At 39.3% G+C, this 22717-nt stretch overlaps 1 protein-coding gene across 4 annotated transcripts in view; it reads right to left on the reverse strand.

The window, feature by feature from the left end:
* The window catches only part of klf8 (Kruppel like factor 8), a 57518-nt gene extending 35947 nt beyond the window's left edge, over positions 1 to 21571 (reverse strand). Inside the window, exons 1-2 of one of the 4 annotated variants that reach the window (XM_067491561.1) lie at positions 21386 to 21571; positions 21175 to 21303 (exon numbers count right to left, since the gene is read on the reverse strand). In XM_067491561.1, the coding sequence (XP_067347662.1) occupies positions 21175 to 21201 (27 nt within the window). In that variant the 5' untranslated portion in view covers positions 21202 to 21303; positions 21386 to 21571. Of the gene's footprint in view, positions 1 to 1258; positions 1280 to 21174 lie in introns of those variants that run through there. The other 3 variants (XM_067491560.1, XM_067491562.1, XM_067491563.1) reach the window with 3 other exon arrangements.
* Between the last annotated feature and the right edge of the window lie 1146 nt (positions 21572 to 22717).

Raw genomic sequence — 22717 nt, forward strand, 5'->3', positions numbered from 1 at the left:
GAAATAGAACAGAACAAAATAATGCTCCTTCATGTTCACATTGCAGTCAATTAACAGTATATGGAGAAAGTTAAATCATCATCGACTCAGATGACACCAGCAAATAACTGTGCACACTTATGAGAACTGCAGTCAGTCATTGTGTTCATACTGTAAAAAAGGAGGCTGCAGCAGCACTGTCCATCTGAAAGTCACTTTAGATGAACTAGAACATTTCTTGCAAACAAATTCTACTGGAGGTGCTGGTATTCAGTGGATATGACCTTTAAATGCCTATTATACATCAACAAATAAAGGCTTCCATTTATAGACAGTCCAGTGTGCCAGAACTATACTATGAGTGAACCTCTTCCACATCAGAGACCAAATTAAATTTCAAAGACAAGAAGAAGGTGGAGCAGTCCAGTTGTGAGAGAGCAGGGAGGTCAGTTCCCATTGGTTTCCAGTTGAGGATCCAAACATTGCATAACATCTGCACTGTAACTGGAGTCCATTAACACACACACACACACACACACCCACACACACACACACACACCCACACACACACACCCTTGCAGAGTTGTTCTTGAGAGGCAAGAGGACCACCCCATAGAAAAACATAGAGCTCAATATCTGTGTGTGTGCGCTATCAGAGTCCAAGGCTTTTGGCTTGTACTTTATTCACATAGACACATTCACCCTTGCACACCCTTGTTCTTCCTCCCTCACTTTCTGTGTATGTGTGTGTAGGAAGGGTGGTGCTTGGTTAATAAGTAACAAAGGGCAGTTAGGTGTTTGGTGAAGCCTGGTTGGGTGCTAAACGGACAAGTCACTAAAAAACTGTTAAAAAAAACTTCAGCATAGTTTTTTGAAAGTCCACGAAGATTTTCTTTAAAAACATAGAAGGAACAAACACATCGAATGATGGGCATCAAAACCAAAGACGGCATACACCATGCGACAGGACGGATTCACAGAAGTCAGCCTGTGTCACCAGTCTAATGTCAAGTTCACACTCTTCACAATAAATCTGAGAATTACACTGACTGTTATTTTGAATAATTTACAACATAAAAGCTTCAGTTTCATTCTGCCCTCACTAGTCCACGCTTGTGTTTTATATTTCTTGTTTTTCAGCCAGTTGGATGGACCCACACAGAAAGCATCACAAAACGAGGTACTAGTGGCTCCATGAGGATTACATATTTGTGTTTGTATGTTGCATGCAACACCATCACACCATGCCATCTCTATATTGTCCTCCAAGGTCACGTACAAACATCTGTTAGATGGCGACCTGGTGGCTCAGTGGGTAAAGCATCAGGCCAGGATGCAGAAGTCTGAGGAATTAAGGGGAATGGGTTAAATGCAGGAATAGAATTTTATTGTAACAGCTATGTGCAATATGTGTGTAAAGATTCTAGATAGAAATCAATATTGTGACATTAGGAATGAAAAAGGAACCAGGAGGTCAGGAAGAGAGCAGGGAAGAGGTAAAAAGGCAAGGTGGAGAAACCTAGAAAACAGAAACAGGAGAAGTCAGTGTAAAATATAAAACAAAATAGAGGGAAACTTTTGTTCTCTCTCTCTTGCACAAAGCTGCGACCTTGCCTATGTTCATATTCCTTCTCTGTGTATCTCTTGCTCATAATCCCTTTGAGAAACCTTTAGTTTTTTTATCCCAGTTGTTAGTTAGATTTATTAATTTCTATTGTATAAATTAAACTCATATATTCATACAGCAATTGTACATTTATGTCCCCTGCACACTGTGGAACAGAGAAGACACCCCCCCCCCAGCCATTCCCTGCCAGTTTAAATCCCTCCCCTCCTCCTTCAGCCTTTACAGCCTCGTAAAGTGCCAAGGTCTTCCTCGGAGGACCTTCAGCTGTGCTCAGGACATGGGCAGGAGGCACTGAAGAAAGTCTGAGGCCTGGGCTTCTCTTACATAAAGTGCAGAAACAAGAGAGATGAAACGTTTGGTTTCAATTTACAGATGTGTGCAGCGTGGATATGAGTTAAGGACATGTACACAACATAAATATTAGGTTGGGATTAAATGCATTTGATTCATGATTATATTAATTGTAGTGTTAACTCCCAACACAAGATACCAGCATGGGCAACACATAACACTGCCAGGGTTTGAGGTTCAATTTGAAACTGCACTGTAAAAGGATGTTGCAAAGATTACAGTGATGTCTCTCTGTCTCTCTCTCTGACTAGAGTGCAAAAAAACACCTAAAAACAGCTGACAGGGAACATAAGTCAGCATGAAACAATCAGAGGTGTTTAAAGGCCACAGTCAAAGGTCACAGTTGTTGTTTTCCTTGCAGAGGTCATGAAAATATTCATAGCATGGAGTATAGACTCATGGATTATTTCAAATAATTCGTTTTTTTTTTTAGCTGATTACACACATGATTTCACAGTAGATTTAAAAGAACGTAACATTCTATTTATTTGATGGAGAGAATAACAATTTCAAAAATTTTTAACTTATGTAGCCAAGCAAATACAGACTGAGGAATATTCTAATGATCTATATTCAATATATATCCTTGTATTTTACATATTTTTTTACATAGTATTTAAGTTATTGGCCACACACACACACACACACACACACACACACACACACACACACACTTATGAATGATGAACGATAAAATATATATTTACTTTAGGGCTGTCACAAGAACTGGTACTTCAGGACCAAGTCAATACCAAACTCCTGAAAACCTGATGTTTTCCTATTTTCTTTTGTACCTATGGTTCCAAAAGTATCTTAATAGTAATCTGGAGAATGTGATTTCTCTGGCTCTGAAGAGGCTGCATTATAACCCTAGTGTAACAGGGTTTATCATAGTACAGTTTGACATTGAATACAAGGAGAAAAAAAGAGCGACTCTATAATATGTAAAGGCTGTAGTTAAAACTGTAAAGAGATGGACCAGTGAGAAAAAGCAGCAGCTGCAGGCTTGCTTTGACTGCACAGCCTGAAGTGTTTTTGAAGTTGCAGTTAAAAAAAACCTGGATGAACTGACTGGCACTCTGAAATCATATGTCAGTTTTTGTGAGAACATGTGTTTGCCAACCAAGACCTATCGTGCATATGGCAGCAACAAGCCATGGTTCACAGCTAAACTCAGACATGTTCACCAGACCAAAGAGGAAGCTTATAGAGGTGGGGATACACTCCTGTACAAGCAGGCCAAATTCACAGACAGGAGATCGAGGTGGCCAAGAGAATCTACGCTGAAAAATCAAAAACTGTTTATCTGCCAGTGATGCCACTACATGTGGAGGACATTACAAATTGTAGGAGGTGATCCCCACCTGCTTCCCCATATGCACCAGGTAGGGATGGGGAAGCAGGTGCTACACACACTGAAGCAGTAGGGGTTCTTCTCCCCCCGCTTTTCTCCCTCTACTGCACCTCCAGCAACTAGACTGTCAAACTCCTAAATTTTGCAGATGACAACTGTTACTGGCCTCATCCAATGTTGACGAGCCTGCATATTGACAGGAGGTTGATCAGCTGGCCCTGTGGTGCAGTCAAAACAACTTGGAGCTGAACATGCTCAAGAATGTGGAGATGACAGTGACAGTGGACAACCACATCCCCACACAATGACTAAAACACACATGCTTAACACTCCACAAGAAATTGTGTTGGAACTGCCACACACACACACTGCACTTGGGTTTGTGTTTATGTCATTCACATGTTGTTTGAAGCCATTAGTCTTTTGTCTGTAATTGTCATTGTTATATTATTTGTATTTGTTTACTTTTTGAACTTGACCTTGAGTGGTACTGACACTCTGATGTGTTAGCTTACTTGGCCAATAATGCTGATTATTATTCTGACTCTTATATCAACAACAGCACATGTAATGGAGGTGTCTGTGTCATAAGTTAAAAAAAGAAAGCGTCAAAGGTCGAGTATGGCGATTATTTGCATTTGAATCAGATGACCAGGCACAAGTTATAAGCTGCTACGCAAGTCACTAGTTACAATTCTGAAGAGATGGGTCACATAGGGATGCCTTGAGCGGGGCTGTATCCGTTAACACTTTTTATACTTTGCGTGTTTTATTTATTTGCCAAAATGTTTTTGGTTTTTTGTATGAAAGGGGATGTAAAGGTAGCATAGTGGTGCACTGGTTAACACTGTGTTGCAAGAACAATTCTGGTTTTAAAAGTTTAGGTGTGGAGTTCCCATGTTCCTGTGTGGAGTTCCTCCTGCAGTTCAAAGACATGCGGGTTAGGTTAATTGGGGACTCTGAATTGCCTGTAGGTGTGATTGCGTATGTGACCACTTCTGCTCTTTGTTGATGCAGTTTGCCAGATGTTACTGTGACTTTTCCCGTGTTGACAAGCTGCATTTTTTCTTCTTGCTTTTTAGTCTCACATTGTTTGGTCTGTTCTGGAGCTCTGTTAGTTGACTCATGTTTCTGCTGATTGGCTCTTTTATGGCCAACAGATGCTGTAAACTGGCAACTGGCCAAAATATGACCCATCTCTCTTCAAGTGTTTTTAACTGCAATTTGGGATACTTCAGAGCTGAGCCTGTCTATAGTGTGCTAACAATATTTTGATCTTCTTTATGTGGACCAGATAAAACACTGGCATGGTTCTGTGAAATACTGGTCAAGGAAAAACAGAAACAAAAACTGCGTATATGCAGACGAGTGCAGAGAAGGACTGGGTGTGTCTCCATCTGCCTGGCAGAAGCAAGAGAGAGTGAGGAAGAGAGAGAGAGAGACTTAGACAAGCGAAGGAGAGAGTGAGAGAGAGAAGCTGCCTAGCTGTTATCACACCACATCCTATTGACGCAAAGGCGTCCACCACTTCCCTATACACCCTCCTATCCACACACACACACACACACACACACACACACACACACACACAACAAAGTTAGTGTACTCTGCACAAGTTAAACACATACTGTATTATCCCTACATTGACATACATGCACAAACACACACATACACGCGTGCCCAAACCACAAAGCTGTGGTCAGTGCACTCTTCTAAAGCTCACACGAAATTCAAGGCACTTATAGGCCAGAATGAACCTCCAATAGGAGTGACTGTGTGCAAAAATATTCAATCACACATACACACACAAATTCACAAGGTTTATGGTGTAAAGCAGTTGTAACGTGTTTTAGACACTATCAAAGAGAAACCTTTGGTCCACATGTTTATACCTGTTTGAAAAGGCTACACATAAAAAAAATCTTGAGTCTGAAAATGATTAAATTCTTAAGAAAGTTATTATTATTATTATTATTATTATTATTATTTGCATAGTTTTTAAAGTAGTTTGAGAGCAGAAGCTGGCAGAAAACAATATGTGCATAAGGCTCTAATCAGACAAAAGCCACTTTTGCTGCCTGGGGCAGGTTTTTACAGTTGTTTTCAATGAGAGTGGAACATTTTGCATGCTGCTTTTTTGTTGACGAGCACCTTGCATTTTTACACATCTTGCTTGTTTTGTGGTACTCCCTGTGATTTCCTCCGTTGGTCTTAGAGTATGCACCTACGTGAATCTCCATTTCAGTGTTCAAAATATTTTAAAAAAAGCTTGTCACCCTAAATGTTAAAAGTTTATATATATATATATATATATATATATATATATATATATATATATATATATATATATATATATATATATATATATAAGTGTTTTGAGATGTTGAGCAGTCTTATGGGCGTCACAAACAAAGTACTATCGTAGAAAAAAAACAACTGTTGCATCAATCCACGTCGGCTTCGTCTGGTGACAATACAGGTGGCACTTGATGGTACTCTTCTCGTACAATGACTTACTAGGTATCAGCCAATCAGAGTGGTCTCTCTCACCAACAGACCGACACTGACCCAAACAAAATCTATATGCTATTTTGGCTGAAAAGCCGCCGACAGGGGTCCAACTAGCACTGAAGGTGCAGGACACAGCACTAAGAGCAGACGGACGCATGCCCCCCAGCTTACACCCAATTCTGGCTGACTGTTGTTAGCTTGGTGTGTCATGGCCATTAAGTTTAGCAGTTAGACTAAGGACAGAGATTGAGTGGTTGCCTAGTAACAGTAAAAAAGATACAGCAAGATGCTGTGTTTAAACTGTATTGGTTTCAACAGAAAGGGCAGTGAAATAAGTCCTGTGTTTTTTAACCTAAAAATGAAGGCCTTAAAGGCATCACAAGCACTGCTTAATGTTATAATACCTGCGTCTTAATATAAAGCAACCACTAAAAAAATAAATAAAATGATAATTGTTGATGATACGAACCTCATGTGTAAAGTGCTTTACACAAAAGCATCAGCTGCAATTTAGACATGCATTGCACAGTATTGAGTCTTAGCTTCTGTAGTTGCTTAACTAACATAAATAAATGCTCAGACATGTTAGATTGTCACTGTTGATACAGGAAGGCACCACTTTTACAAATGACACAAATAAACAAATTCAAAGTTTATCAGTGAAAATTCTTTCAGACAAGCTCAGCAGGTGCATTACACCTTTCGTATTCAACACTGAATCTGTTTCATCATATGGGGACTTTCTGTATTCCTGTTTTGAATCACATTTCACCTCTGGCCCTGACCAACAGATACATAATGTTAATATTTGAAGTGGCAGATAACACTGCATTAAGATGATGTAAACTACACTGGCCTAGTTCCAAGGTCAATGAAGACAACACTCGAGCACTTGACTCTTAGCACAAATGTCAAAAAGAACTTTTTTCCCCACCTGACACTCAGGTGAAGACATGTTTCCCTTTCGCTTCACAGATATCTCCGAATGGATGTTAAGGCAGAGTGTGGACAAGATCGAACTTGTAAGGAAACCCACGTTAAGCTATACCTATCACCTTTGACAATACTGCAGCGATACCAGCTCAGATAGTGAGGCACCTAGATGCAACACACAACATGGCACCAAGGCCCCTGTAGACCGCTCCCACTGAAAACTAGGAGAACTGGATCCTTTCGAAGAGGCACAACAGGTGTCATCCAGGTGCTACTCATCATTTACATTAACTACTCCCCTTTTATTGTACAGGCCATGCTAGTGCAGAGTTTTTGTTGGAAACTTTTCATTCCTACTATAGCTCTAAACCATGATTAAAGCTCAGTCAATTCCCCACAACTATACACTATTGTTGTAACTTAGAGCTGCTGCAAATATGGTTTGATACTGCCCCACCACCCATCTATATGATTGCATCTTATAATACCTGACATGTTGAAGCCATGCAGGTAGCACAAGATCACTATTTTGCATGTGAGAACGAATGGTTAAAAACCAGTGTAGCTGAAGCTTAAGAGTCTTGCAAGATACTGTAATATAGTGATCTGATGCTAAGGGCCCAAATATAAAACATCAACTTTTCCCACTTTTTAAGTTTACTTCTGTTGCTGCTCTGAAGTACAATGTACAAAATATACAAGATTCAAATTAACTTTTTGCAATCAAAAGCTGGTTTCATTTATATAAACCCAGAACTGTGCATTTAAGACATTACATGGAAAATTAGAGGCTTTTGTTTTTGTTTATGCCATTACCCCCTATATAGTGTGGACAGACGTCTGCTGTGGTCATGTGTTCATGTTGCATAACTTTCAATCTTAACATTAGCATAAAGGTTTGTTGTATAAGATCTGTATCATTTTCCCAAGAAATCGAGTTCGTTTCCAGAAGTGCGACCTAAATATCGGACCATCTCTCTCTCCCTATAGTCATTACTATTCTCTGTCTCTCTGTCATTCCCTTAACTTTTATCTCTCACAACACACACGGACATTTTTTTTTTTTTTAGACACACCCACACCAACTCAACCCCTCTCACTCCCTCCCCACTCTCTCTTCCCCCCCCCCCCTAAAAAAAATAAATTCCCCTCCCACATCCTCTTTTCTTTTCATTGTGGCCATGTTGGCAGCATGGCCACGGTTACCATGGTTACAGGATTCTTTGCCCCTGTTAATGACTGTAGCTTAGTTGGTAGGGGGTCACTCTTCACCACCACCACCGCATCAGGGCCTAATATGAGGTGACACAGCCAATATCCTCGCACGTATTCTCGTGCACACAACCACACAAGTGCGTCAACACAGGCGTGTACACTGGCATGTGGCACGCACTCACAAAAGCCCACTGAGAGGAATGTGTGTACATGTATATGCAAACACTCACACACACACACCCCACTTCTCACCACTCTCCCTCCACACAACACACATTCATTCACAGTCATACATTCCCATTAGAAGAACACATTCAGCTACAATCAACCTTCCAATCATGACTGCATGCCCCCCACAACACACACACACTAAGTTGAACATCCACATTTGTAGCTTCATCTCTTTTCCTTTTGCAAACATGAGAAAATAAATACAAGGGATGACTCCTTACATACACATCAAGCTCCCTTTTTGTAAAATTCTCACAATTTTGAGCTCTAAATCCATTGTGCTTTCAACTTTTCACAGGCTTAGTCCAAAACATCCAAAGCACCATAAGCAGTATTGTTAGTACTGTATGTGCCTGGGTGTTATAAAATGGCAGCTGTGGGTGGTATTGATTATCCGTGTGGGTTGCATATTAGCTCCAGGTAACTTATTTACACTAACATGACATTGCACTAAACAGGGCAGAAAATTTAAATAAACGCAGGGTGGTATTGTATTTTAATAAGGAGTCGGTTCATTTGTTCCACCTTGACAAACCATCAGAGGCAGGATGTGTGTATCTGTGTGTGTGTGTGACTGCATGTTTTACCTGTCATTTCTTTGGAAGTGCAATAGGTGAGTTAGAAACTTAAGCTTTTAAACCACCACAGTGGAATTTACATGCTGCAAAAAGCTGTTACTCGCTGATTTACAAAGTAAGCAGGTCCACTGGTGAGCTTGAGATGATTATACTTTAGTTCAAAAGGACGGAGTTGGGCTCGCGCTGAAGGCATAATCCACCTAAAGAGGACGCCAATACTCAACAGCAAGAATGAATGAAAATATTTTGGGGAGTCATTAGGGTGTGAATATACTGTGGATGAAACATGTCTTAACAAATATTACTTTAGAGACATAACAGGGCTGAAAGCACGAGGCTGGATAGCTTTTATTCTGTATTGGTTTAGACGAGAAAAGTAATACCAACATGTACCTTGTGTATCTCATGCACAATGTGAATGTAGTGCGAGCAGATAAAGGCTGATGGAGGGGAGGAGAAAGACAAAAGCAGAGAAGAGATGCCAGAGAACATGGAAGAGACACAGTAAGACAAATCACAGGAGTTGTAGTCCAAAGCTTTGCTCCCTGAAGCAGCAGCTCACATAACAAACTCTCAGCAGCTTTATGACTTTTGGATACTTTGACACTTGTAACCAGTAATGTTTAGGAAGACATTAACAGCTCAAACAAACCAGCTATAGCCAACAAAATGACAAAAACTTTAGCCTATTTCCGGCAATTGGAAAGCAATGTCCCCAGTAAGCTACACGGACAGTTACAGTGGCAAGAAATAGTAATGGCACTTTTTGCAACTTCCTGGTTTTCTGCATAAATTAGTCATAAAATGTGATCTGATATTCATCAAAGTGACAATCTTAAGTGTCTTCATTGAACACATCCATTAAATATGCAAAGTGAATGTGAAAAACATAATACCAACAGTGATACAATAGATGGTTGAATCACCTTTAGCAGTCATAGCTTTCTGCAAGCACTTCCTGTAGCTGAGGGTTAGACCTACACAACTTTAAGATGAAAGTCTGGACCAAGTTTAATGTCACAGTTACTACCTAAACCATAAAATGAATATTTCTTACTTGTTCTACTCATGTATTGTTCATTATGTAAATTCTTTTGCCATATCAGGCTTCAGAATCCCGTCTTCTGTGTCCTCACACAAAAGGGGTGACTGTTATTTATTTTGCAGTGCTCACAAAAATGTAAATAAAAATTACAAAGCATATATGCTTGTTGAATTTCAGTATTGTGGGCAGCACAAACTTCACCTTCAATGTATCAGAAAAGGTTAAAAAATGATCCACTGGTGATAATTCTTAAGTATATTTGTGCACTGTGGGTTTGTGTGTTACAGGGATCTCAGTTAGACACGTACACAATGCAACATACAACAACAAACACTTTTTCTGTATGTTGGTTTGCATCCAGTGTCATGAATGGAATTTCTGTGTATTCACATTCTGTCAGTCAGTAAACTAGCTACTGACTACCACATTATACCAGTAAACGAGCTAATTGATATTCTCTCAAACCGTTGAACCAGGCAGTTAGTAAATTACAGCCAACACGTCAATAAAATTGTCAGACAACTAGTCAGGGATCCAGCAGGTTGGCCAAACAAGCTAATCTAATCTGTATTTCCATAAAGTTCCTCTCAGTCAGTTAACTGTAACTGGTACCAGCAGCAGGGACCTGACACTGGGAACCATGACTTATAACACAGAGGAGAACACAGAGTTTGCTGAGAAGGAAAGTTTTCTCTGTCCCTTTCAAATTGTATAAATATGAGCTCCAAGTACGACATCCGTATTAAATGATCCTCGTGATACATTTATTTGTCTTCTTCTTCTTCTTTTCCTTTCGGCTGTGCCCTTTCAGGTCGCCACAGCGAATCATGTGCCTCCATCTAACCCTGTCCTCTGCATCCTCTTCACTCACACCAACTAACTTCATGTCCTCACTACATCCATAAATCTCCTCTTTGGTCTTCCTCTAGACCTCCTGCCAGGCAGCTCCAACCTCAGCATTCTTCTACCGATATAATCACAATTTCTTCTCTGAACATGTCCAAACCACCTCAATCTGGCCTCTTTGACTTTATCTCCGAAACATCTAACATGAGCTGTCCCTCTGATGTACTCATTCCTGATCCTGTCCATCCTCGTCACTCCCAAAGAGAACCTCAACATCTTAAGCTCATTGAATAACAAGTTTGTAATATATTTAAAATAACATATTATTCATCCCAGTGTGGTCATCATTGTAGTTTGAGCAGGATAAAATATCAGTGTGTAATTTTTCTATCTTTTGTATTTGTAGTTGAATTACACTCCAAAACATATGGTAATTTAAAGAGGGGCTGTCAAAAGCATCTGTGACCCAGACTCCCAACCTGGGAGTGGTGAAGACATATTCGCTTCCAAAGGTTTTCGAGCGAGGCCACTTTCCCACTAAACGGAAGACAGTGATTTTGACTTGACTAGTACATTTTATAGCATTTTTATTTATTGTAATTTCAGAATGACTATGGCTGCAGGGCTGTTTAGAATATAGCAGAACAGGAGAGGATTGGCATGTCATTCCCAAAAATTGCATACTTTGCTTTTAAAATACAAATAAATGAAACTAAAAATTCGTTTTTATATCTATCAATGTAAAATGTAGTTTAAGAGAGTTTAATCAAAGATCATTTATTACAGCATCTAGCATAGTTTAAGTTGTTCAACAGATATATTTGAAAATCTTTTATATCCTTTTCTCGTGGTTTTCTGCTGCAGTACCCTCAAATATAGTTTTCTAATAAGCTATACACATTTTATATGGATTTAGCAACCTCAAAACACTAATTATGTTTATCTTAGAGATTGATTTTTGTGTATTTCATTAGAGAGATCCCATTTATTTCTTTACTGTATATGCCATTGCACTGAGGGAACAACATTGTGTGTCTCTGTGTGTCAGCTCTGTGACAGACTGGCGGCCTTGTTATGGTGGACCTCGCTTTTCATCCAGTGTCCACTGCCAACTTCTAATAGATAAGTGAAGCTAATGAAGCTAATGGATGAATGAATAAACACTGTATGTGGAGAAAGCAAAAATATTTCAAACACATCCCGTCTAGTAGGCACCAATAACAGTCAGGTAATGTTACAGGTTTCGTTTGGTCAGAAAGAACATAAGGAAAGCGGAAGAGCTAATATGATGCCAAAATCATGAAACATACAAGGATGACAGATTAGCACGTTAGGACAGACAGTATTAAACTGTCACATCAATGTATATTCAACACAGATGGCTACTGGGCCGGCCAAGCTGTTCCAAGGAACGCCATGTGTTTGGATGTGCATGTGTAAACAAGCTCACCCCAACTCTTACTACAACTACTGTTCTTCCTCTATTATCTCCACCAATGTCTTACTTTTCTTGTTGGTGACAGACAGGCCAGTCAAATATAAAAGGAAACTGAGGCGATGGGGTCACAAGTCCTTCACAAACAGATGCTAATCTGTGTCTGTTCACAGCTTTTCTCCAGCCAAGCCAGCCTTTTATTCAAATTCATTGGCAGTTAACTCCAAATAAAAAGGAATGTAGTGTGTGTTCATGGGAGATTCTGAAACCAAACTGTCACGTGATTGGTTGCTTTTCCTTTCGCAAATTAAAAATTTTCAAAGATTTAAACAATCTGAAACGATCTGAATTGATCTGATTTCATTTTAGAAATTATCTCTTTCTAAAATTTGTCAAGTTTAGATATACATTTTAATCGCTTAATCGTTTCTGTACTTTTTTAAAGATAAACAGTAAAGAGGTGCTTATTGCGCCAATGTTATTATTGTAATGATTACATTTTGAAGTTTGTTAAGACATATTTTCTTTAATAGTGTTTCACATTTGATGATCTAACGTTATGATTTATTAAAAGAAAAAGTGGATTCATTGATTCATCTAAATTTTTAATTTATAATTAGTTGTTCTAGTGCGCACTGACTGCTGTGTATATTATTGGAAAGCCAGCTATTAAAATTACAACATCCACTTAATGTAGGTGTTAGGCTAAACCACAAAAAGTGTGTTAAATATATCATGACTTAATACATGAATTGAATTCAAAACTACTCTAAATTAAAAAATACAGTTTATCTCACGGTCACCTCCAGATGCTGAAAATGTGAAGATTGTACTCTGAATAAATAGTGGGTGGTGAAGAACCGAAGTAGACAGAACTGCAGCTTCTCAGCAATGTACTTTTCAACAGTCTGTGTAACTTGTACCATAGTCAAATCATCCATCACAATTTGAACTGGATCCCAGTTCTCCCAAAACTGTTTGACAAAACTAGTCCCAGGAGCAGAATAACATGCTATTTTGTTTGCAGATGTGAAAAAAAAACAAAAATAAAAAAAGATGTGTATATATATTTTTTTAAATATATAGGATATATAGATATATACATATAGAGAGACAGAGAGAGCCAAATAAGCATTATGAGTATTTATCTCAAAACTTTACACAGCAGAATGAGTCTAGTAGATCTGAGAAACTTCTAAATATTTTTAGCTAAACTGAGGAAATTTACCCACAGTTCCATGAACCTTTGTTATTTGTGGTTCTCCAGTAGAGTAAATGAGAATCTTTATTGGGAAACCAAATTAAAGCTCCAGAGCTCTGTCCATGTTGGCCCCAGCATGGACCTACACTCATTGATGCCTACTCTTGTTCACTGTGGTTTTTGCAGCAGACAACCTGTTTGGATCCTGAAGTTACTAATGATATCCAGGGTTGAATTTTGGTATTGTGACAAGAGAATCAGCCAGCTCTGCTCTGCCTTCTCCATATAAACGGTGTTGTGTCTCTATAAATAGCCCTAAAGCCCTGGGGCAGGACAGCCAGAGCAAGGCCGCCCAGCAAACACAGAAGAAGAAAGGAGAAAAAAAAAAAGACAGTACCACCAACAACTCTGCTTCTCCCCTTGTAATACTCTGCTAAATCCAGGGCAAGAAAGTCTGTTAACCCTCATCCTGTCACTGAAAGGTACAGTGCACCAAATTAACAACAAGTTAATATATTGCCCTACCTGTATGACACAGGCAGTGTGTGGACGAATCAGTATCACTCCCAGGATTTCAGCAAACCCAGACCACTACTGTAACAATGTAATGTAACCTATTTTCTGTTAAAACATCATGTTTTTTCCTCCATCTTAGAGACAGGTAAAAAAAAAGTATGTGGATGCCCCAACATGACACCCATGCAGTGTGTAAATGAACAGAGCAAAAGTGCTTTAATACCCTGTGTTCTACTTTATCCCAAACATGTTGGAAGGGGTTATGGTCAGGGATCTGTGTGGGTGAGTCAAGTTCTTCGAAAAGCATTTCTTTATGGAGCTGGCGTAATGGGCAGAGAACCTGTCATGTTGAAACAGGAAAGGGCCAAACTGTTGCCATGAAGTTGGATGAACACTATTTCTAAAATATAATAGTCACTGTAACATTAAGATTCTTCCTAACTTAAACTATGAGGCCAGAAAATAAAATAGTAAAAAAAACAGCCCCAGTACAAAAATGAGGACAGCTGGGTTCACCTGCATGAATTGACATTTCATGATAGGTAATGTAATGATTTAATTCCTAAATGTATTTTTTCTTCGTTATGTCATCTGTACTATTTCATCTGCTCCTCTCCTCCTTTTCAGTCCCCTTCCAAAAAGTATTGAAATAAATTGGTTGAACTTAAACCCAAATGTCTTTAGTGTGCAGCAAAAAAGAAATGAATGAGTCTATTCCAATATCTCTGAAGGGGACTGGGTGTATTTTTCTATTTATGTCATTGTGAATCCCCAAAAAGATATTTAAAAAATTGCATTTCTGTGGAGTTCTATTTGGCTCTGTAGTGGAATGTCAACTAGAAAAGCCCAGATCTAGTATTTAGCTCCCTTCTGCACTCCAGACTACCTGCTTCCCATTAATTCTCAGTGATTCAGCGACTGAATGACCCGAGCAAAACACCATCCGCCTGCAGTGACCCTTGTGATGGCTCTAAGGCGCTCAGTCCATTCCTCACACCTCGTATTCATGCTTACTCTCATTTATCTTATTTGTCACATAGGTACTCAAACACAAACACATGCAGTCAGGCAACCAACTACCCAGCTGGCCAACTAACCAGTTCACCACCTGAAACACAAGGACAGATAAGGTTGGGACAAGCCTCTATAAGGGAAAGTTTCAATGTCTCTCTGCTGTTCTTGTCTTTCAGCTCTTCTCTCTCTTCACAACAAATCTCCATTTCATCTGGTGGTCACAGAGACACTTCTTTCAGCACACTGTCATCCATCCTTTTGCTCGCCCCTTGTGCCTTATAATGTTGTGATCGAGGATCTGTAGCTTATTGTACGGTGGGCACGCGCCATGAATTACTCTGAATAAAAGCATCACATAAAATAGAAAATGGAAAAGTGCAGTGAGCCGGTTAGCTCTGACACCTCCTCACCACCTGGAAAACACTTACAGCACACTTATTAGAATGCCCTTAGCTCAGCTGGTGAAGCATGAGAGTCCTAATCTCCAGGTCACAGGTGCCTTTAAATTACAAATGCCCCCCTGGATATTTCTACTTCATTACAAAGAATCAATTTATGATATCCACACACACCAAGAGCATTTAGTGAAACTACTGCCTCAACTCAGTTTTAAAAAAGGTACCAGGATCACGTTCACTGCTGAAAAAATATTAAAAAGTAATAGACTAATCAGTGCACTGGCATATCCCAACATTGCCTGTTTACAGATGACACCATAAATTCTTTTGTTGCACCTCAAATTATTTTAAAGAATTCTGAATTAAATTTGCTTCATTCATTTCATTTCACGTAAGGCACATCTCTGTGCCTTACGTTATATTTCACACCTTACGTCACACTGTAGACCTAGAGGAGTGACATTTGGTGGACAGGCATGTGCTTTTATCACCATGCCAAACATATTTCAACTGTCAGAACTGCAATCATGAGATTTTCTCATAGAGAAAAAGAAAAACACATGCAAAGCTTTTACAGCTTTTGCATTTCCTGTGGTAGGTCAAATATGCAGACTTTGTAGCTAATGTCAAATCACAGACTAATTCTCTGACACAAAATACAGATGTGGTTCATGCTCAGCTCTCAAGTAAAATGTAGAATGGAGCTCCCTTAACTGTGCGTTGTTTTAACCTACAATACATCATACATGCTACTGTAGGTAACAGATGCACCTGGTCAGTAGTGCTGTACTGATTCCAGTCAGTCACCTATAGAAATTTGAATCTGTGACTTTGTGTTATGGAAATCACTTTAACTGTAGTAGAATCATAAGCCAAATACTTTGGAAAACAAAACAGTGTAGCCAACGGCAGAGTGGCCAATTACAGCTAATTTTTCATCTTCAGTCTTCATAGTAGTAATATGATATAATGACCTACAAATCATCTGAACAGAGGTGTAGTTGTAGCTCAGTGGAAGAAATGTGGAGATAAAGCATGATAATATTTGTATGATAATGAAAAAAATACTTCCAAAAAATGCTTTTAGCCCAGCAGCCTCACATGGTACATGAAAACTGTGCTCTTTGTCTTTTATGCTTCATCTGCCTCTTGCCTGGAAATGACTAAACAACTACATTGACGAACCATCGTTCCTTTCCATTATTCTATCATGGTTTTAAGATGTGTGCTCATACAATATACTTGTGCCTCCTGTTACACTGGGAACCCAAAGGAACAACATTTCAGTCCTCTCTATAGCTATGCATATTGTAGAGTAAAAATAAAGCTGCTTGAATCCTGAATGTGCAGTAGGTGTGAGGAATGTTTGCAAAGTAAGGACAACGAAATTAATCTATCATATTAAGCCATTTCCCCATTACACTTGCACATCTGGATAAAACCTTGCGGTAAAATTTCAACTTGTCTTTTACCGACTTGCCTGCATTTACAGATAAAGTGGTGGTTGTGGATGTTTTGAAGACCTCCAATTCAAAGCAAACCTAGCTCTAACAACATTTATAAAACTTTTTAGTTTTAAATTCACATTCAACAACATTCTGACAATTTAATGAATTACGCAGCTGAAGAATCAAACCCTGGTGACAAGAGAAATAACCAAACGTGTGTGCTGTGTTAAGGACAGGTGGATTGGAGAAATTTCTTGCATTTAAAAAGTTTCTACTCAGTACTTTTATAATTTAAGTTATTGGCCTGAAATAATGGATTTTTAGCCTGTGCTATTTACTGCTGTGCCATGCACCAATAACAAGACTAGACAACAGATAAAGGTGACTAATCTTTCAGTTTGAGAGTTTCTGTGTATACTGTGGAAGTTTCTACAAGTCTCTGCAAGTTGAATTTTTTTAATGTACTGAAACTAAAATTAGCAGTTGCACGCCATATCTCAATTAACCAATTTTGTGTACAAACGTAAGTAGAGGACCAAGATTCTGCTTGGTTCTCTGCTATTTTAACTTAAATTTGAAGGCCAGGGTGACACGTCGGCAGCAACTGGCTGATTCTCATCCTTCCACACATTCATGTCACCCTGACAACTCAGGATGATGGGACTCTGCATGCATGTGTGAATTCAAATATGTGTGTGAGTGTAGTGTGGAGGGGGGAAATTATCTGTTTAAACTTTGTTGAACATAGTTAATCATTGCCTACTGGGTGACATCAGATCTCTCTCTCTCTATTGCTTCATCTCTGCCACACACACACACAAGCAGACTTTGGATTCAAGGGCACTTTGCTGCTGATGCCCTGCCCAGAAATGTATGGCTGAACACACTCTTTTGTCTACAAACCAGCTGATCCAGGACACACACTCACACACTCACACACACACACGTTGGGCCACTATATTAGGGAACTCATGTAGTTAAACTGATACATTTTGATACAATAAAATGAGCTTGAACACACAGTAATTAATTCTATAAAATGATCATTTTTACTGTAGAGACTAAACAGACCAGATAGACTTTACACACATCCATTCTGTTACTGGTTAATACAATATGTTTATCTTACCTGCTGTTACTTGTACAATATTACAGTGTTTTTATGTCTAACCCAGTGATGGTAAATTACACAACATGAAGTGACAACCTACAATATTTAGAATTGTTTAAATGAATCTCTGCTTTAAGTAACTGATGTAAAACACACTGTACTTTTTTATTTACTGTTGTAAACAGTACCTGTAGTGTAGCTCTTTATAGAGACAAATTATCTGCTGCACATATGTTTCTGGTGTCTTTGGCATAAGTAGAAAACAATTAGACGGTTTGCACTGGCTTTGAAATAAAGTGTGCCACCTACAGAAACTCTTTCAACTTAAAGTCTGATGATACACTAGAGGATGATTAGACCAGGCTGAGAACGTGAATAGAGGCAACACCAGCATAATTAACAAGTAGAGTGAGAGAAATAATGCAGTTTTCTACATTTCATTGTTCACATCACTTTCTTACTCAAAAAACAACTTTTCTCCAGTAACAATTATGTCAGAACATGCGATCGAAGCTGATAACAAATCAGCTCAAATTCACCAAGGGCGTTAGACACACAACTCCAAACCCCAAGCGATGGAAAGCAACCGTACCTGAACTGATTTTACTAAATATAATTTGGAATCTGCCCAATTTGTGTCCTTTATGGAAATCAGACAACATTAACTATCAGTACTACTGAAGCCCTCTTCACAGAAATGCAGTGCAGAAAAAACAGACACAACCTATCAAGTGTATGCAGACATAACATATGCAAATAAAATGCATAGCAAACCAAATCAAAAATGTATCTCCCATTTTTTTGAATTTAATAAACTCTGACCTACGAAGATCAGCTGCTAAAAATTGCACTGCTGCCCAGAGCACAGCCATGAGTGAAGTAGTGTTTTATTTTTGCAGCTTCGGTCTGCTTTTAAAAGTTTCTCCATCTAAAATGTTACAGAAGCACAAAATACCATCAAGAATTCAAGCAATTCAGCAATAAGAAATTACTATTATGCCACAGCTCTGCTAACACTTTTTTCTGTGTTTAAAACCTACTGGGTATAAAACGTTGCTGCTGGTTACAAATTCCAGCAGATTCACAGTACATGGCAAATTAAGTGATAGTGATTCAGATGTTGTTGATTATCTGCTTTGCCGGTTACTCGGTTACTGACATGCAGCATTAGTCACAAATGTTAATTTTCCATATAATGGATTTATTGATGATAATTATAATTGTATGTGAAAACGGTTTACTGTGGCTACTGTTGTTAAAAAGACATGGTTAAGAGTTATGGGGGTAAAAGTAGTTTTCTTCAATCATAAGGCTACAGATGGAGCTACAGATCTATTAGTTTCCTCTCTCAGTAAAAAACCCTTCACTAAGCGAAAAAGTCACATTTTCGACCTGGGGCCCATAGCACTTTGACCATTTAACAAAATAGACACTCAAACAGCGCACGCCTATGATAATGTATCTGCACCTGTGGGCAGAGCTATTCATGAAACAGAAATAATTGGTTGAGATAAATATCAGCAGATAGTCACACAACCATTTTTTTCTAGTGAAGTTTAGTGTAAAATAGGTGGCAGCCAAGAGAAGAAGAAATGTCACATTAGGATGGCTTTGTTTCTTTCAGTTGCTTAAAAAGTGTGCAGTTCATCCATAGTTAAAACCAAATATTAGCATGGAAGATGACTTTACTGATTACTGCTAAAATAGTAAAGTTTTCAATCTGCTGATCACCCTGCCAGTACCAGGTGACCCTGAGTTGTTCATTGGTGTAAAATACAGAGTTTTAACAGGGGAGGTGTGGATGCTATTTGCATAGTGCAGCTGTTAAATAATGATTTCATAGCATAATTAAGAAAATGTAAACATTTCTGAAAATGGAATGAAAAGAAAGATGGAGTGCTACCTGAATCTGAGTTATAATGAAGTCGGAAAAAATAAAGACAAACTGCTCTTTTCATGTAAAATAACATATGCAGTGAGTGTCCTTCAGAAATGTTACGTTACCCAAGCAGCTATTATTATACTTTGGAAAGCCACCCACAGATATTATATGCAAATTAATTAAATCTGGTGTGTCTGCATAGCTAAAAGTACAGGTAAGTACCAGACACAATGTTCTCACACAGCTTCCTTAACCACCATAAACATTGTCATCTGCAACAGGACAACAATGCCATACTTTATTCCACTACATTTTGATTAATGAGTTAACAAAAACAAATTGTGCTGATCACTGACAAATTGTGATCAAGATTCCTTTTATGAATGTTTTTGATTTAGGATAGCGTTGGACAAATGCAAAGTTTGGTTGTGTCATACTATCTATCAAGCTATCTGAACAATTCAATTTGCACTCTAGGAAAATGATAAACTATTTGTCACTATTTAATATAGTAGATTTAACAATAAATGAGGTAACGCGATCAATTGAAAATTGTCAACAGTCAAATAATTTTTTAAGAATAATTGTTAATGGCTGTCCTGGTAGAGAAGACTCCATCTAACTAGGTTTGATGCTTGGCAATCACAAAAAATGAACGTAAAAAACTAATAAAAAAAACAATATAAACAAATTAATACAATGCGAGAGCAATGCTGCTTTGCGTAGTCTTTAGAAACCAGCACTTTATCTTCAAACACAAGACCCATCCAGTACCACCACTGGCTGCCGTTGCGAAATGGCAGGTCAAAGTTCTTTTTTCTTTCTTTTTTTTTAAATCGTGGAACTTGGGTAGATCTGGAGCTGCAGTGATGGCTCCCAGTACAGTACTACTCCACGCACGTCAGATTAAACTCAGCTGTGAGCAAGCTACCAGCTTAACTGAAAGATAACACACTGCTGAGGCAAGACTCGTTTAAAGGCACAAGTCGGCAGCAGGGCCCTTGGATAGTGGAGCTGGAGGCAAGTGCATCTCTGCTATTTACCAGGGTTGTGTGTTTGTGATTCAAAAGAGGCTGCTGGCCCTTTAAAAGCTAAGATGGTGTCCTACAAGCTGCAGTTCCTACCTTCCGTTTCCTTCCTCCCTCAAAGAGATCACAGAGCATTTGAAACTGAACCTGAACTAACCTCACACGTAGAGAGACCCCCAGGAATGGGGAGGCTTGTGTAATGACCGTGGAAATGACAGTGGTCTTCTTGCATTGCAACGAGGTCGCTGTTACAAAACTCTTCTGCTTAATTGCAAAATAAACTGCTCGGTTGCAAAGGAAACACTTGAAATTGACTGTTAAAAATACATATGCTCACTGACATTCAGCTCTGGCACATGTTGAGCTCCCAATGTCAACTCTGATTGTGTACGGGAAGACCATCCCCACAGGTAGAGGTTTTTTTGTTTTGTTTTTCTGTTGACCAGGGCAAAGTCAATAACGTGCACTTACTTTCTTGTTACGGGTCTCCGTGTGCATCTCGGTTGCCGGAGCGGTGCAGCGGCGGAGGGGTGGAGCAGCAGGAGCAGGAGCAGGAGGGGGTTGCTCAGGGGTTTGGGTGTAGCTCTATCTGAATAAGAACTGTTAGGGAGAGAGGGGGGTTAGGGGGACTTGTTTTCCACCTTTAGACTAAATTTTCGGGATATAGCAACACGATCCCTGCCTCTTCCAGTGTTTCTTTTCAGTTCATATCCGCCGCGTCGAAGGCTCCCTTTGCTCCCCCAAAATACAGCCAGCCTCTCTGTGTCTCTCCCTCTCTCTGTCGGTGTGTTGTTGCCGTGTATTCAAGGGCTGGGCTCTCTCTCTCTGCCTTTTCCTCCTCCGCCTCTCCCTGCTTGTGACCCCACCCTGCGTCCCCACCCCTCATCTCTCTGTCAGTCAGGAGCTGCGCAGCCCTGCAGCCCTGCAGAGGAGCGGAGTGGAGTTGAGCTCCCGGCGACCTGACACCGGCTGCAGGCGGGCATGTAGGAGAAGAGCAGTAGCAGAAATGCACCACTAATGCATGGGGGATTTTAATTGAATGCAAGCACCGCCGCTCTCCTTGCATCCACGGAGCCCGATCTAGCAGTGCAATGCTGCAGCAGCAGGCTGCTCATTGCTCAGAGATGGTGAGGAGAAGCACCCATGTCACCTTACTGACGTCAGCGAGCGGGCTAATTGAGGCCACTCTAGCTGGATGGAGAGGGTGGGAGGGATTTAGAGGATATTCAGATATCTTTGCAGCATTCCGTTTAATAAGCATTAAACCTTGTGTGGCTAATATAGATGAAGACAAGGCAGCCAAATATGATGAAAGACATTGTTATGAGCACACCCTTGGGGCGCGGCACATAGAGTATCTGTATGTTTTTTACTTCAAAGGATGCTCAAACATAACATAAGAGCAGAAAAACGCATGCAGCATGTGAGGAAAGATGATTCCTATAGGGAGAACATCAATGTTTAGATCAGTGGCACATGGTTTTAGATTTAGTTTTAGCCTTTTAATTTAATAAAGCCTATAGTAAATTTGAGGTAATTTTATAATTTTTGTCAAATGAATTTAATATCACTTGGATATAAAGCAGATACAAAATAGTCAAAGCATTTTGAGGGTATATAGCTCCCGCCATTTTGTTGTGTACAGTTACCATGGTTACGAATGTTCTCTATCGCCAGGTTAGTGGAAGAGGCTGTTCAGACAGTGTCCAGGTCCCTTTGCTATGCAGAACAGCAAGAGATTTAGGAGCTGTATCGTGAGAAGCTACATTTACTCACAGTTTGACTGAAATGCTGTTCAGAAAAGAAGCTCATAGAAAAACATTACTTTTTTTGTTTGTTTTTGGATGAAATTCTAATGGCTGTCTACAAAGATTATACTAATCCTGGAATTTACTAATTCTAATTACCATAGTAACAGAAACTGTATCCCGATATGATCTTAATGTAATCTTAATGCAACTTCCACACCACATACATTATCTTAAATGTTTGTGTTTTGCCTCCATGTTAGAGT

Source organism: Channa argus, chromosome 22 (genome assembly GCF_033026475.1).
Source record: "Channa argus isolate prfri chromosome 22, Channa argus male v1.0, whole genome shotgun sequence".
NCBI lineage: Eukaryota > Metazoa > Chordata > Actinopteri > Anabantiformes > Channidae > Channa > Channa argus.